Below are 16,694 nucleotides of genomic sequence, written 5' to 3'. Positions count from 1 at the left end.
GAACACTGCTCACTGAAGAAAGAGGAGTACCAATGAAAAACCACATCTCCGATTCCCAAGCTTTGCAGATGACTCAAAAAGTTAGTTTGGTTGATTACAGAGATGCAGCAAGAAAATAGGTAAACAGCTTGTTATCGCTTTGAAATGCTACTTTTATTAAATGAAAAACAAATAAAGCATCTGAGCAAAACTCACAGTAAAGCAGATGTTCCTGAAACCCATGCCGAGTGATTAGGTTAATTATTGGTGTAGGTCTAAGAAAGAAGTGACATAAACATCATGTCAAACACCATGTCACCATGTCCTAAATAATCAGATATGATCTACAGTACAGATGAACTATTTTCTAGTGCAGGGGTCGGCAACCTCGGCTCTTTTATGACTCGTGGACTTCAACTCCCAGAATTCCTGAGCCAGCTATGCTGGCTCAGGAATTCTGGGAGTTGAAGTCCACGAGTCATAAAAGAGCCGAGGTTGCCGACCCCTGTTCTAGTGTTTGCTGTGCTCAACAACCAATACTGTTTTTCTGTTTGTTAGCACTGTATGAAAATGTGTGGACATTTGGGGAGGAGGCATATGCTTACTCCTAAATAACTATTTGGAAAATGCAGCGATCATCAATTAACATCCTTCCCTTTGTTTTTATTTTTAATGGCCTTATTTGGCAAATAAAATAATGAATATGGAAAGCATTCTCATCTTAGTTTTAAGGGCCTTTATAAACTAGATTTTATGCCATGGAATTTAACTCCAAATTAAACATTTATTTACCACTTGAATTATTTTATGTAACAACTCTCAGTGCAAGTTTGCTGGTTAAGGATGTTCTTCAATGTAACAATTCTGAGTATTAAAGATCCAGAGTGAGTGGATCTGCAACTCAATTAAATCAATTTTTAGATATTTTTCAACATATTGCTATTTTATACTTTTCTTTTGGGGTTCTTGTGCAAGGTCACCATTCCACCTATCGCTACTTACTTAGAATTATAGTAAATTCACTCAAAATGTTGCTACTTACATTATCAATTGCATAAGTCAGTGACCCAGTTTTAAACCCCAAATGAACTGTCAGGATACTCATGGGGAGGTGGGGACTTTGGAAGCTACTGGGCACTAGATCATGAATGTCTTGAAGGAATTTTGTGAATCACCAGTGGTCATGTTTCAAAAATCAATGGAATAAGAGCAAATTGGAATAGAGTTAAAAGGTAGATAAGGGCAAGAAGCTGTGATATATGAATGTATTCTTTTTCTGCTCTTTTTTCCTTAGTTTTGAATGTATTAGAGAAAATATTTTCAGAAGCTAAACCAGGTTTTTTAAAAAATCAAATACATGTTCTATGGTTTTAAAATGAGGTATAAAAGAAAACATACAGTATAACCTTTTCAGGCAACTTTTCATTCCATGATAAGATACTGTGCTACCATGGTATTCATGGCTAATTGATTCCAGGAGATACGAGTATCAAAAAAAAATGACTAGCAAATAAATTTTTCCCATAAGGAATAATGTGGTGAGTCACATGGCAGCCTACATCGACAAGTTCCAGCTTTTATGTTGAACACAAAAAATCCCCGATGAGGTATATAAGTCTAAGTGCTCTTGCTAATTTAAAGCCTGGATGCTAAGCAAAAAACAAACAACCCGCATTAAAGCTTTCGGCATTTCACAAACCGAAACTTCATAACTATCTGTGAAGAACAGGCGGCTAAATTATTTTACTTGTGCCTTCAAAATACACATTTCACCAAAAACATTTATAAACATATTAAATTACTCATAGCATCTTTGCATTTCCTTTGACTTACCGGGTAATAGCCCGGAAGAGGCCACGAATACGGGCCCGATGTCTTGTGACAAATGTATTAGTGAAAATTACCCCACGATTATCCTGATCAAATTGGCCATGAATAATTTTTCCCAAGCGAACAGAAAATGCCTAAAATAAAAATATAACAATTAAGAGAAGAATCACATTACATGGTATTATGTTAAGAGAAATTCTTGTGCATGAAAATTCTAAGTTCCACACATGAGTAATATCTAACTTGCACGTTATTTTACTTGTACATTAATTTCAGAAAATGATTCTGGCTGCACAATATTTTGTCCATATTAGAGATTAATTGACCTTGCTAATATGTAATTTGAATGTTAAAGAATGGATCACTATCACTCACTGTCTGTTTTATTCCTTGTCAATTCGCCCTTGCTTCTTTCCATTTACTTCTCTTATATGCCAATACACAATACTTCATATGCCACGACACATCGACAGACAGGACGATAATTTTTGACTGGCTTGGTTAATGAAGGCTTTTGTATAATGCTTATTAAGTTAGGAAAAATGCAACCATGGTATCCTTCTAGATACATTCAGAGGATTGAGAGTGGTCAGTACAGTGTTATGCTGGTACACCTCCTTTCTCTGGGGTCGATTTCAAATGGCGTTGAGGGAGGAGAGATCCCATCCCTGGCCCCTACTGTGCAGGGGCCACAGTGATTGGTGGTCTCCCTCTCCTGTTTAACGTTTAAATGAGAGTGCTAGGTGAGCTCATTCATAGCTATGGGTGAAGTATCATCAGTATGCTGACAAAATCCAATAAATATATTGCTGTTCCTGGTCTCAGTGGGTTAGGACGCTGAGCTTGTCGATCAGAAGGTTGGCAGTTTGGCGGGTCGAATCCCGAGTGCAGCGTAACAGTGAGCACCTGTTACTCATCCCAGCTTCTGCCAACCTAGCAGTTCGAAAGCAGGTAAAAATGCAAGTAGAAAAATAGGGAACACTACGGTGGCAAGGTAACAGCGTTCTGTGCGCCTTTGGCGTCTAGTCATGCCGGCCACATGACCACGGAGATGTCCTCGGACAAGCGCTGGCTCTTCGGCTTTGAAATGGATATGAGCACCGGCCCCTAGAGTTGGAAATGACTAGCACGCATGTGCGGGGGAACCTTTACCTTTATGGACATCCTACCCTGGTGTCTGGAAGCTGTGAGGGTCTGGATGTGGAACAACAAACTTCGGCTGAACTCTGGCAAGATTAAGTGGCATTGGATTTTGGGGGCCTTGATTCTAGGACTACACCATCTCTGGTGCTGGATGGGACTGCAGTGCCCCAAACAGACCCAGTGTGCAGTCTGGGAGTCTTCCTGGATTCTTGAGTTAGGGAAGTCATGGCAAGGTGGGCTTCTGCCCAACTTCACAGTATGCATTAATTGTACTTGTTCCTGGATCAATGGGCCCTATTCACAGTCACTCATGACCTGGTCACCTCCTGCTTTGATTATTGTGATGCACTTGACATGGGGCTGCCCATAATGAGTATCTAGGAACTTCAGCTGGTGTACAATGCAGTTGTTGTGATTCCTCGCCAGCCAGTGGATCCAGCAGCTGAGTCTGAGGACTCAGATGAGCAGGAGGGGCCTGGAGTGACATTGGCGTCAGAGGAAGGCTCTGAGGAGCACCAAAACCCACAATCAGATGAGGAGGCCGGCCCGTCTACTCACACTCGGGCAGAGACAAAGCTGTTTTGGGAACCTGAGTTGGGCGACGAAGAGGAACAGCTGGGGCCAATCCTGGATGCGCAGAGAAGAGAGACGAGCAAGACAGAGAGCGAGGCAGTGGGGTGGCTCCAAAGGCAAAGAAGAAGGCATTAGGAAGCCACGCCCCGGCTGGATTATAAAGGGGGAAGGTGTGGGAGGTGCTGGTTGCCAAAGGCAATCGTTCCTGCTGAGGATTGTGTTTTTGTGGATTGTGTTGCTTGCCTTGGAAGCCTTGGACAGGTGTGTAAAAATAAAAGGGGTTTGTTTTTTCTTGTGGGTCCTGCCTGGTTCCATAAAGAGGGGATTCTTCTTGTGAGTAAAGCAGTTGAGCAAGTACTCATGTAGGCTGGGAGAGAACAGCAGTGTCACAAGAAGTTACTGTAGGAGTGTCTCTGGCAGAGTGCTGCTGCATGAGCTGCACCGCACCAGTTTGTTTCCAGGCCCTAGATAGCATAGGACTAGGTTAACTGAGGGACTGCCTTTCCCCAATTTCATTTATCCGCCCCACCAGATCTAACACAATGGGCATAGCTGACTCAGGAATTCTGGGAGTTGAAGTCCATGAGTCATAAAAGAGCCGAGGTTGCCTATCCCTGGTCTAGGGAGTTACATTTGGTGGGCCCTAAGCAGAGGGCCTTTTCTGCTGTGGCCCCCACCTTGTCAAATCTCCTCCTCTTCTAAGCTTTCAAATGTCCCTTAAGACCTGGTTATGCCAGGGGAGACTGAAGACACCAGGGGCAGGTGAACTAGTAAGGTGGCTCCATTACTATTAACATCCCTTTATCTATTATTCTTTTGTTTTTATTGTTTTTATTATTCTGTTTTATGGGGTTTTTAAAAATGTTTTTAATATTTGTTAATAATGGTTTTAGATTTTAGATTTTATGGTTTTAGTTTTGTTGCATGGCACCCAGAGCCACCCGTTTGTGAGATGGGCTGCTATATTAAATTAGATAAATTAATAAATCTACTGTTGCCTACATCCCACCACTAGGTGATACAAAATAAGGAGCACATTAACACAATCTCATGATATAAATTACTTTTGTTTTATAGAGAATTTCATCAAAACAATCATATAATGGGTTCTTAATTTCTTTTCATAATTTAAAGCTACCTTATTTCCTGGTTATTAGGCAAGTAATTGCCAAGGAATTGGCTGCAACGCAGTAGTTAGCAATATGGCAGAAAGAAGCTACCAAAGTGAAATAGTTTCAGTAAAAAAAGTAATTTTCAGATGAATTACCTGCTTCAAGAAGTCTCCTGGAAGATCATACGCCTTGCACAAGTCAGATATTTTCACTTGGCCACATTCCTGCAACTTGTCATTTATTTCTTCTGCTATGTGATCTAAATAACTTCTAATATGACATGAAGAATCAGTATTAGTGTTACACTTCAAATGTGCTTATATACATCATATCGATATTTGGTTTAGGAGCAATACTTGATGATAAAACAGAAAAGATATAGCTGTATGGTGCCTGGCTATTAAACTTTTAAGGAACAATCATTTTATTCAAATAAAAGCTATTGTTAAGTCCACATTTTTAGGTATTTAATGAAGCAACAATTTCGTTATTTATGGAACATTATGCGGTCATATCTCTGTATCTTTGGCTTGAGGAATGTTAGTTTGTGTCTGTCCCTAATAGAGGCTATTGTTTTTTAATGTTGTTTTTGTTTATTGTTTTCAATGCATTGTCTTTTTTTTATAAGCAGTTCACAGCCAGTGTATAATAGAATACAACTGCAAAATGGAAAGTGAGATATACAAATAACTTAATTCTTTGTTTTTGTTGTTCTATGAACTTCCATGTAGTGTATAAAATTTGGTATTTCTTTCTGCTAAAATCCCAAGCTCCAAGTACTATAATGTAATTTAAAAGTAAGGGAACTTTTGTATGTAGTAAGATTTTTATTTCTTTCTGTATCTTTTATTTTATTTTATTTATTTTATTTTAATTCCATTTATATCCCGCCCTTCTCCAAAGACTCAGGGCGGCTTACAAGCTTAGCAGTAGCCTTCATTCTATGTATATGCCTGCTTATTAGGGCTTTCACACACACCCCAAGCGGCATTATTACAAAGTCAGCTTAATTGCCCCCAACAATCTGGATCCTCATTTTACCTACCTCGGAAGGATGGAAGGCTGAGTCAACCTTGAGCCTGGTGGGATGCGAACCTGCACTAATTGCAGGCAGCTGGTGTTACTTAAGGAGGCATTAGCCCACTGCTCCACCAAGGCTCACTTTTAGTAGTCTCCAAAGACAGACTATTTGTTTCTGCTAGATATTGGACATAAATGCCTGTTTTCATTGTGCTTTCTCTTTTTAGCTCTTCCCTTCCTAGTCTTATTCGGTGATCTTATTTGAGTGAGATGGGTGGTCTCTAAATTTAATATATAAAATAAATAAATAACATAAATCCAGAATACTTTCCTTTACTTTGGATTTTTTTTACCAACTAGACTGTGGCACTATGAATTTCAAGATGAAACATTTGTCTCCAGTTTAACAAGAAAAATACAATATACTGCAGTTTACAATAAAGTCTAGGATAGCATTTTGATTGGGTTTGAAACCTGGAAGGTTATGTAAATGCAGATAAATCTATTCCTGACAATTATGTCTCAATCATAATTAGATTGCATTTAATTATCTTAAAGAACTCACTCATCTATAAGTTGTCCCAATACCAATTGAACTGTTCGATCTGATTTGACAATGTTGTTAGCTCGGTTCTCAATATGGAGCAGATCAACATTTATTACCTGGCAGAGCAAAGAAGGGAGGAATAAGTTAGTAATTAGTATTTTATTACTGTCACTGACCCAAATTCAATAAATAGCAGCTGAAACAGAAGAAATGCAATAGTTTATAGCAATCAAAATGTATCTGGTTTTACAAACAGTATAGCAAAATAAATCTAATTTATTACTTCCTGTTAAAACAATCTGACAATTTGCTACATAATTATTTAGCAGCTATTTCAATACCCAAAATTTTAACTAAAATATGGACCTAGAAAAGATTAAAACAAGTTAAAACACAAAATGATCTCTGGCGGGCCCGAGATAGAGGTTATTCCTCTGTCCTGGTCCTATTAGATCTATCAGCGGCTTTTGATACCATCGACCATGGTATCTTACTGCGCCGTCTTGAGGGGCTGGGAGTGGGAGGCACCGTTCTGCGGTGGTTCTCCTCCTACCTCTCGGACCGTTCGCAGACGGTGTTGGCAGGAGGGCAGAGGTCAAGCCCTAGGCCTCTTAATTGTGGAGTGCCTCAGGGTTCAGTGCTCTCGCCCCTCCTGTTCAACATCTATATGAAGCCGCTGGGAGAGATCATCCGTAGCTTCGGGGTGAAATATCATCAATATGCTGATGATACCCAGCTATTCATCTCCACCCCGAACCAACCCAGTGATGCCCTTGATGTGATGTCCCGTTGTCTGGAAGCGGTACAGATTTGGATAGGAGAAAACAGGCTTCGACTCAACCCGGCCAAGACTGAGTGGCTGTACATACCGTTATCTTGTTTAGTCCAAGAGGTTCCATCTCTGACTATAGGAGGAGAGATGTTACCTCCCATTGATAGAGCACGCAATCTGGGCGTCCTCCTAGATTCACGACTCAGTTTTGAAGATCACATTGGAGCCGTGGCTAGGGGGGCATTTGCACAGATTCGTCTTATATACCAATTGCGCCCCTTTTTGGACCGAGATGCCCTACGTACAGTCACCCACGCACTCGTTACCTCCCGTATTGATTACTGTAATGCTCTCTACATGGGGCTGCCCTTGAAGACCACCCGGAGGCTTCAGCTGGTGCAGAATGCAGCTGCACGGGTTGTGATGGGAGCTCCCCGATACTCCCATATTACACCCCTCCTGCGTGAGCTGCATTGGCTACCAGTTGCCCTCCGGGTGAGATTTAAGGTGCTGGTACTTACCTTTAATGCCCTACATGGCTTAGGTCCGGGATACTTGCAGGACCATCTGCTGCCGGGAACAAATTCCCATCGTCCAGTACGCTCACACAGAGAAGGCCTCCTCAGGGTACCGTCAGCTAGGCAATGTCGGCTGGCGACCCCCAGGGGGAGGGCCTTCTCTGTGGGAGCACCAACCCTATGGAATCAGCTCCCCCCTGAGCTTCGGATGGCCCAAAACCTCCAATCCTTTCGCCACGGCCTCAAAACACACCTGTTCCACCAGGCTGACCTAGACTGACAGGCATTTTAATTAATTTATATTTAGTATTTTTAATTCATTTTTTAAATTCACTAATTTTTTATTGCACTGATGTCCTCAATTTCATTTTATCTTGATTTATGTACTTATTATATGTTTTGTTGTTAGCCGCCCTGAGTCCTTCGGGAGATAGGGCGGGATATAAATCCCATCAATAAATAAATAAATAAATAAATAAAATAACATCAATAAAAATGTTATAAAATAATTCCATTTACTTGAAGTTTGAGAAGAAAAAAGGTTAATGGAAATGAAATTTATTTCTGCATGCATCGGTGAACATTCATTTTTATTTATACACTTAACATTCAACGATGGATGCATAATAAATGGAAAGCTTACAACAGCTTTAGGAGAAATTAAAGAAATTAAAAAAATATGATAGAATATTTCATTATGAATAAAGTATTTAACTACAAAATTACAAGGATATAAACACAATAAACTAAACAGGTGATATATACAGTTATTATAAACAGTACAGAGCAAGTAGTTTATACCTCCTTTAAAAATTATGACAGGAGGAGTAAAAACACCTATAAGCTTCAAACTGACTTAAATAAAGGAAAAATAAACAATGTTTATAATGAAGTCGAGTTACCTGTTGCAAATCCACAATGTTCACCCGACCTGTAGTAAGATCAAAAATGAATGTTGTGAAATATTTATATTTGTTCATTATGATTTTCATTTTGACTTCAAATCTCCAAAGTAACTTGGGACAACTTTAAGCATGAATGTTGTATATGACTGCTGCCTATAATATTTTCTCCAGCATGGTTGCTGCCATCTGTATGCGATTTTCATCTAAATATATTCTCACGCACTAAGGGAAACATATCATTTATGATGCAGAAGACATTTACAACTTTAAATGCAAAGACTGTATCAGCACCACTAAGAATAGTAAAGAGGGAGAAAAAGCAAGCTGAGAACAAATAAGCCTTACACTGATATGACATGCTATTTCAGTGAAGGGGTACATTCAATGATTTTTTTTATATATATATAAAAAATATGTATATGTATATGTATATGTATGTGTGTGTGTGTGTGTGTGTGTATATATATATATATATATATATATATATATATATATATATATATATATATATATACACACACACACACACACACACACACACACACACACACACACACACATACACAGGGCTTTTTTTCTCATAGAACGCTCAGAACGGAGTTCCGGCACCTTTTTTGGGTGGAACCTTGTAGGGTAGGCAAGGTGGGTTGTATGACATGTGTGAGTTCCGGCACCTTTTTCTTTTACAAAAAAAGCACTGTATCTACATATATATATATACATATATATACATATATACATATATATGATCCAAACTCACAATCCGAACTCACAATGATAACGAGGCACAACCACAAAACAGAAACCTAACTACAGCTGCAACATCAGCCACTTTAAACCCCTCCAAACCACACAATAAGCAAACTGACACCCACTATAAAAACATGGCACCACCACAAACACGGAGCCGAACAAAAGCAGCACAACTCACCAGTTCAGGTCTAAGGCTGGCAGCTGAGACCAGCCCATCCACTCAAAACACACCACCACCCAATCAGAACACAGCCCCCATTCCAAACACACTCCCACCCAATCAGAACACAGCTAACCCCCCACCCAATCAGAGCACACCTCTACCCACAGAACACACCCCTTCTGGCAGTTTAAAAAAGAGGAACAAACAGCCACTACCACACACTTCTCCCAGAAGAACGAAGCAGAAGCCACCAGCCTGAGGATGACGGATGAGATTTCGTCGAAACGTTGCTTTTATACCTTCAATTCTATGTGGGAAAAAACCCGAATGACCAAAGATCTACACACACACACACACACACACACACACACAGGCATAAAAATGCCTTCTTTCCCATCTAAAGTAAAAATGAAATCAGCTTAACAATGCAAACATTAATTTGAGTAAAGAAAGAACAAGGTTCCTAGGGATGAAGTCGTGAAGCAGTTTTTTATATTCTGCAATATAAACTGCAATCGTTTTACTATAGAGACGTAATATTATCCTTGCAGTGAATTTCAAGAGCTAAACTCTTACTATCTCTGTTTCCTGAGGCTATGAAAGTGCTGCTACAAATGCCACAAAGTACACATCCAAAAGAATGAAAGCTGCCTTGGAAAGTATTTTAATATTACAGGAGTATTGCCTTTATTATGCAAGGTATGTTTCAGGAGGATGAAGGAAATCATGCCAATATTTGTCAAGAAAACATCATTGGAGGGAGAAAATATTCAAAGCAATGTAGAACTGAATCACACTGAGGTACCACAGAGGCACTTCTTATAAAAATGCAAAGAGATGAGAGATCTACTTTTTGTTTCTTATTCACTTCATGGATAAAATATCAGTGAACTAATACAGTGATTACAAAAAATCTGTATCCAGTGAATTGTTTTGTTTTATTTAATACAGATATGTAATATTCCATCAGAAGAATTCTGCACTTGGAATCCATATAAGAATACTTTTCTTGCCATTCCTTCTAAGAAATGATCATTGAGTATATTAGCCAGGCAATACACAGCTTAACAAAAGGGATTTCATATACCTACTTACCTGATGGGAAATGTCATTGAATTCAGTGAAATTTCTGAATAGAGATGTTTAGTGTTCAACATAAATTGAAACAAAATTATCATTATCATTTTGGCTAATGCTTTTAGAAATGAAATGTCTAAAATGTTTCTCTTACTAATTTCAAGTACTCTCTCAACAGTTCTAATGGCAGGAAAAATGCACTTCTAGTGGAAATATGGCTTTGTAGAATTTTAGCATCTACTATTAAGCACCTTACCATGATTTCAGTTTTAAAATTATAATTATGCAATGCTTAAACAAGAAAAATATACATTTCAGTAACACCTTTTAAAAATAAGTCACGTTTAACATCTTAACAAATTCTGTCAAATTTTGAAGATTATATTAATACGCACTTACCACCACGAATATGAAGTTCATCACGTATTTCTTTGCTAATCTGTGCAGGAGTAATATACTCTTTTCCATCAAGAGTATGTACTACATCCAGCTGTTTTTCAGCAATTAACTTAGAAACAATCTCTATGCAATTACGTTCCGACAGTCTGTATATTGAAAGAACAGACAAGAGAAGTTGCATGTAATCCTAAACATCTGACTTTAAATGTGATATTTTGTCACTATAGGTCAGGGGTGTCAAACTGCTGGCCCACAGGCCGGACGCGTCATCCGGAAGCCGCGCCCACCCCTTTCTGGCAATGGCGAAAAGGCTCTGATACGTTGCGCAATGTCACATGACATTGCAAGTTTGACAAGTCTGCTATAGGTAGTCCTCATTTAGCAACTGCTTCAGAAAGCAATTATTCAGTTATGATGATTAAAAAGTAACTTTGCATCCAATTTCTACATTTACAATGCTTGCAGTCTCTCTCTCTCTCTCCCCCCCCCCCTTTTTAGTATTCACTATTAAGAGTCAGTTAATTTGTATTGTCCTGTGCCTGAGTTCCCTTTTTCCCTCCTTGCGGAAAAAGCTACCTCTTCCTCAGTTGCTTTTCTCTACAGCACAGTGCATCTCTATTGCAAGTTAATAAACTCAGCAGTATGATCTTAATTAGTTGATTAAATCTCTCCAGGACAGTTGCTGCTTGAAATTGACCAGACCTAAAAGTTTTCTGTCTCTTAAGCAGCTGGTGGCAGGAAGTGTAAGCAGGCTAAGCAAGCAGCAGACATTAGTACATTCCTTTCAGTGTATATACTCCATTGTCTGCCTGCTTACTCTCTTGTAATCCCTTCCTCTCCAATGAATTTAAATGCAAACATTAATTCTCTTCTCGATAATTATTCTCATGTTTGGTTGAGCATTCCAAATGGTGGAGGAGTGAGGAAAAAGGACTATAACATTTGCCCTTTTATCCAGCTTCCTTATAAGTTGGGAAATGGAAACTTTCTCCACATTTGGGCTTAGCTGGCTGTTCGGGGTTGTATCCTTCTGATGATGTAAAGCAAAGGACAGCTGAAGTAAAATCATAAGCATGGTCACTGTCACATAATTTTCACTTAGCAAGTGCTACCTTTAATACCTTGTTTCTCCAGAAGCAATTATGATTGCTAAATAAGGACTTCCTGTAATATATTGTACAGATATATCAACATTCTACTTATATTTTAGATATATTTGTTAGCATAATTTTTGTCTATATGTATAGAACCTAAATAATACCCCCTTATATCTCTTGTAATTTTAAATATTGTCAGTAATATATTTTTTGTAAATATAGGTAGTCAACCACAACTGAGGCCAGAATTTAAGTGAGAAATTTGTTAAGTGAGTTTTGTCCCATCCATGTTATGACTTTTCTTGTCACAGTTGTTAAATGAATCATTGAAGTTGTTAAATTAGTAACACGGTTGTTAAAGTGAATCTGGCTTCCCCACTGACTTTGTCAGAAGGTCGCAAAAGATGGCCACATGACCCTGGGACATTGTAACCATCATAAATATGAACCGGTTGTCAAGTATCCGTAGGTAAATCACGTGACCATGGGGATTCTGCAACGGTCATAAGTGTGAAAAATGAACATAAGCCACTTTTTCCAGTGTTGTTGTAACTTTAAAATGGTAACTAAATGAACTGTTGTAAGTCGAGGACTACCTGTAACGTCCCTCTCCCATGGTTTAGGTTAACTTATGGTTATGTCAATACTGGTGCTATCTGACAAAAACGTGCATACCCAACATTGAGATATGTGCTACCACAGTCAAAAATTAAAAGTTTAAAGTTGCCTATAATTCAGGTCTGGACCTTCATGTCTATTTTCTATAAAATGCACCAAACTCCCAGTATCCAAAATATTTCATAAATATCTAAATAGAATAAGTAGTTTGTTCAACATTTTACATTTCGTACCGATTTCAGACAATGATTTAAAACTTATCAGAGATTCAGTACCCAGTGCTTCTGAAAATGCTACAGAAACTACAATTATATGAAATACATTTTAAATATGAATCATAGAGACTACTATTTCCTAGTTAAACACATTTAAAATCAATAGCATCAGATATATTCATCCAAGGAAATTTTTTATGAAAGCTGATTTTCCCAATGCTTACTATTATTTTAACTTCATTTCCCCAAAGTTCTTTTTCAAGAATCCTGCTGAATTAAGTAGCTTCATCACCACATTTTTTTTTGATAACGCCACTTTCTTTCTCAATTTCTTATCATAGAAGCTATGCAATTGTTGAAAGGAATAGCGTAAAAGTCAGTTCTGTTCACCCATTCCATAGGCAGATATGGACCTAGTTCATAATATGCTTCATGATAATTGTTAGTAATAAACTGAAATAACTTTTCTCAATCTGGATATTCTTCATATAGACTTCAGTTTTCGAAATTCTCCAACCAATATGTGCATCACAAAATATTTTGGGAGCTGATCCTTACATCCAGAGTTTGAAGTAAAGCAACCGTTAATTTATTTATTTATTTATTTATTTATTTATTTGTTTTTATAAACTGCCCTTCTCCCAAGGGACTCGGAGCGGTGTACAGAGTAAGGTAGGCAAACATAATAAAACAGTACTGAAAAACAATAATCAAAACAAACTGGGACCCCAATTAGAGCTATCAGGCCAGGCCGGACTGCTGGAACAGGTAAGTCTTTAAGTCTCGCCGGAAGGTGCGGAGGTCGGGGGCCATCCGGATTTCAGTTGGTAAGCAGTTCCAGAGGGCTGGCGCACCCACTGAGAATGGCCCACAAAAATGTGGCCTGCTATGTATGCATACATTGGAACTGTCATGGAATCTTCAACTTCATAATTAAATTCTGTATGTTAAAGACCTCTAAGATAGATCTAGGTGGTTTGGATTAAATCCCCCATAGATACTTCAGAATGTGGGGGCACAATGTAACACAATCATGCAACTCTTTATGACAACCGCATCTTTTCCAAAGTTTATGTGGCTTTCATTCCCGTCCTCTAAGGAGTTACACGTTCTACATCTGTATCCCCATGTGCTCCAATGTTTTTATCTGAAACTGAATCCAAAGCACTGCTGTTCTAAATCATTGAAAGTCTAACATAAATATATTAAGTGTGTGAAAAAAACTGAAAGTCCATTCTCCTTAATAGGAGAATGACAAATTGATTTTTATTTAGAAGCTTCAAATTTCTAGCTATTCCAACATCCACATAGCAGGAAAAAAAAAACCAGGATGCTTTCTATGCAGGTGGAAGCCATCATTAACAGTTTTTGTGACAGTAAGTTTAGAAGACAGAAGACACATTATTTTGGTCTTTAAAAATTCTCTATAAAGCTTTACTATGACACTCTTGAAGTCTGCAAAAGAAACTGGTATGCTAGTGTTGAATATTTGAAGATGTCACCAGGAAATCTCTTTCCCCTACAAACATGTTTCAGACACCGTTAATGTTTCTGTGCTTTTCATGAAAAGCAGTAAAGAGCAGCAAGGAAACCCAGCCATGCTGAATAGATAAATACCAATATATGTTGGGCAGGATTTTTGTTTTTGTGGATCTTTGATAGTAGGCTTACAGGAAAATCTAGCAAATCCCGTGATTGTTTGTTTAGTTCTTGGCATAAAGAAAACCATCATGTCTGTTTAGTTCCTGGCATGGGAAAATCATCACTTGACAGCAGCAGTCAGGTTATATAGAATGCAGGGGAACGCTTTTGAAAGGAAGCAAAAAAAAGAAAGAGCAACTAGTCGGGAGATTACGATAGACTTGCTGCCCTTTTATTAAAAGCGGGAAGGACGCGTCGCTTCTTCCAAAAGCATTACGGTCATAAGGGCATAAAGTTAAGGGGCAAAAAAAAATAATAATAATGAGGGCCGTCGCAGAGCATTGGAAAAGCGTCGTTCAAAGGAGACTAGAGCGGTCGAGGGCGAGGGAGGGCCTGCTTCCTCGGTCCGCCCGCCAAACGTTTTCCCCTACCCTCACCTCTGCGTCGCCTGGGCGAACTGAGCGGATTGAAACTGCTGAGACAACTTGACGATTTCTTCCCACGTAGCGGCCATCGCAGCCCCCGGGTCTGGTCGGGGAGGGTGGAGAGGCGGCCGAGCAGGGGGAAAAGGGGCGTGTCCTAAAGAGGGCTTCGAAAGTCACACGTCAGCTCAAACGAAGCCTTCCCAGCGACCGGCCGCGAGCGGGAACAATATTCCTCGGGCCTTCGCGTAAGGCGCGTCGATCGGGGACGACGCCCCCTGCAGGAGAGCCCTGTCTGCTGGGGCGGAAAGTGGGGAAGAACGGAGATGCTGGCGACCGCTTCTCTGGCGTTTCTCCTTATCCTGAATCGGAAGCCTGGAAAAAAAAAGTAGTACGAGCCGTGGTCGTGGCTGCGTGGACAAACAGCCTTTACTCTTTTGAATCTTGACCTTTCCGAAAATTCGCTGCCCCTGGAAGAAAGCTTCACATCCTCTTCTCCACCTGTTTTCCTTGTTACCTTCTGGGAGGAGGCTCCATGGCATCTGTAGCAGAACATCCAGATTCAGCCATAGTTTCATTTCATCCAGCATTAACCTTGTGAACTCTCAAGCTTCCTCCTTCCGTTATATATTCAAGATGGACAGTATTTAATATTTGTTATTTATTTATATATATATATATATATATATATATATATATATATATATATATATATATATATATATATAGAGAGAGAGAGAGAGAGAGAGAGAGAGAGAGAGAGAGAGAGAGAGAGAGAGAGAGAGAGAGAGAGAGAGAGAGAGAGAGAGAGAGAGAGAAGAGCAACAAAGATGATTGGGGGACTGGAGGCTAAAACATATAAGGAACGGTTGTTGGAATTGGGTATGTGTAGTTTAACGAAGAGAAGGGTGAGGGCTGACATGATAGCAGTGTTCCAATATCTCAGGGGCTGCCACAAAGCAGAGGGAGCCAAGCTATTCTCCAAAGCGCCTGAAAGCAGGACAAGAAGCAATGGATGGAAACTAGTCAAGGAGAGAAGCAACCTGGAACTAAGGAGAAACTTCCTGACAGTTAGAACAACTAACCAGTGGAACAACCTGCCTCCAGAGGTGGTAAATGCTCCAACACTGGAAGTTTTTAAGAAGAGACTGGCCAGCCATTTGTCTGAAATGATATAGGGTTTCCTGCCTGCATAGGGAGTTGGACTAGATGACCTCCAAGGTCCCTTTCTTCTTCTTCTTCTTTTTCTTCTTCTTCTTCTTCTTCTTCTTCTTCTTCTTCTTCTTCTTCTTCTTCTTCTTCTTCTTCTTCTTCTTCTTATTATTATTATTATTATTATTATTATTATTATTATTATTATTATTTTATACATATACACATGCACACACACATATATATATATATGTCAAATACTTGTTAACTATTTAGATTACCTTGCTAGGTCCAAAACATGGGGCAAATCTTTATTTCCTGTTTCAGCCTATCTTGAAGGCCATCGAACAGGCAGTAGTCACACCGGACAGCTCATATATATTTATGTAAATTACTAACAAAGAATTAAGGGAGACTGAAATGCATTTCAAACTTATTAGTTTTCATCAGTCAGCCATACCCTTCTGAGATTTGAACCTGGGCTGATTGCACATTAGGCAGTTGTTTTTACCTCTTGAGCCACAGGATCTCTCTCGCTTTGTTAGCTTCTGCAAGGGAAGATATGTGTCAAATACTTGTTAACTATTTAGATTACCTTGTTGTTGTTGTTGTTAGCTGCGAAGTCGTGTCCGACCCATCGCGACCCTATGGACAATGTTCCTCCAGGCCTTCCTGTCCTCTACCATCTTCTGGAGTCCATTTAAGCTCACGCCTACAGCTTCAGTGACTCCATCCAGCCACCTCATTCTCTGTCGTCC

At 39.3% G+C, this 16,694-nt stretch overlaps 1 protein-coding gene across 1 annotated transcript in view; it reads right to left on the bottom strand.

Annotated features, from left to right (window-relative positions):
* Nucleotides 1-14,934, bottom strand: part of UFL1 (UFM1 specific ligase 1) — a 39,040-nt gene extending 24,106 nt beyond the window's left edge. The window contains exons 1-7 of the mRNA XM_083350070.1: nt 14,800-14,934; nt 10,792-10,937; nt 8,397-8,425; nt 6,223-6,320; nt 4,793-4,907; nt 1,813-1,943; nt 196-254 (exon numbers count right to left, since the gene is read on the bottom strand). Coding sequence (XP_083206196.1) covers nt 196-254; nt 1,813-1,943; nt 4,793-4,907; nt 6,223-6,320; nt 8,397-8,425; nt 10,792-10,937; nt 14,800-14,876 — 655 coding nt within the window. The 5' untranslated portion in view covers nt 14,877-14,934. The remainder of the gene's footprint in view (nt 1-195; nt 255-1,812; nt 1,944-4,792; nt 4,908-6,222; nt 6,321-8,396; nt 8,426-10,791; nt 10,938-14,799) is intronic.
* Nucleotides 14,935-16,694: the final 1,760 nt, after the last annotated feature.

The sequence above is a fragment of the Vipera ursinii genome, assembly GCF_947247035.1.
Source record: "Vipera ursinii genome assembly, chromosome: 1".
NCBI lineage: Eukaryota > Metazoa > Chordata > Lepidosauria > Squamata > Viperidae > Vipera > Vipera ursinii.
The sequence above is the reverse complement of the archived record's forward strand: the minus strand, read 5'-3'. Positions and strand labels throughout refer to the sequence as shown.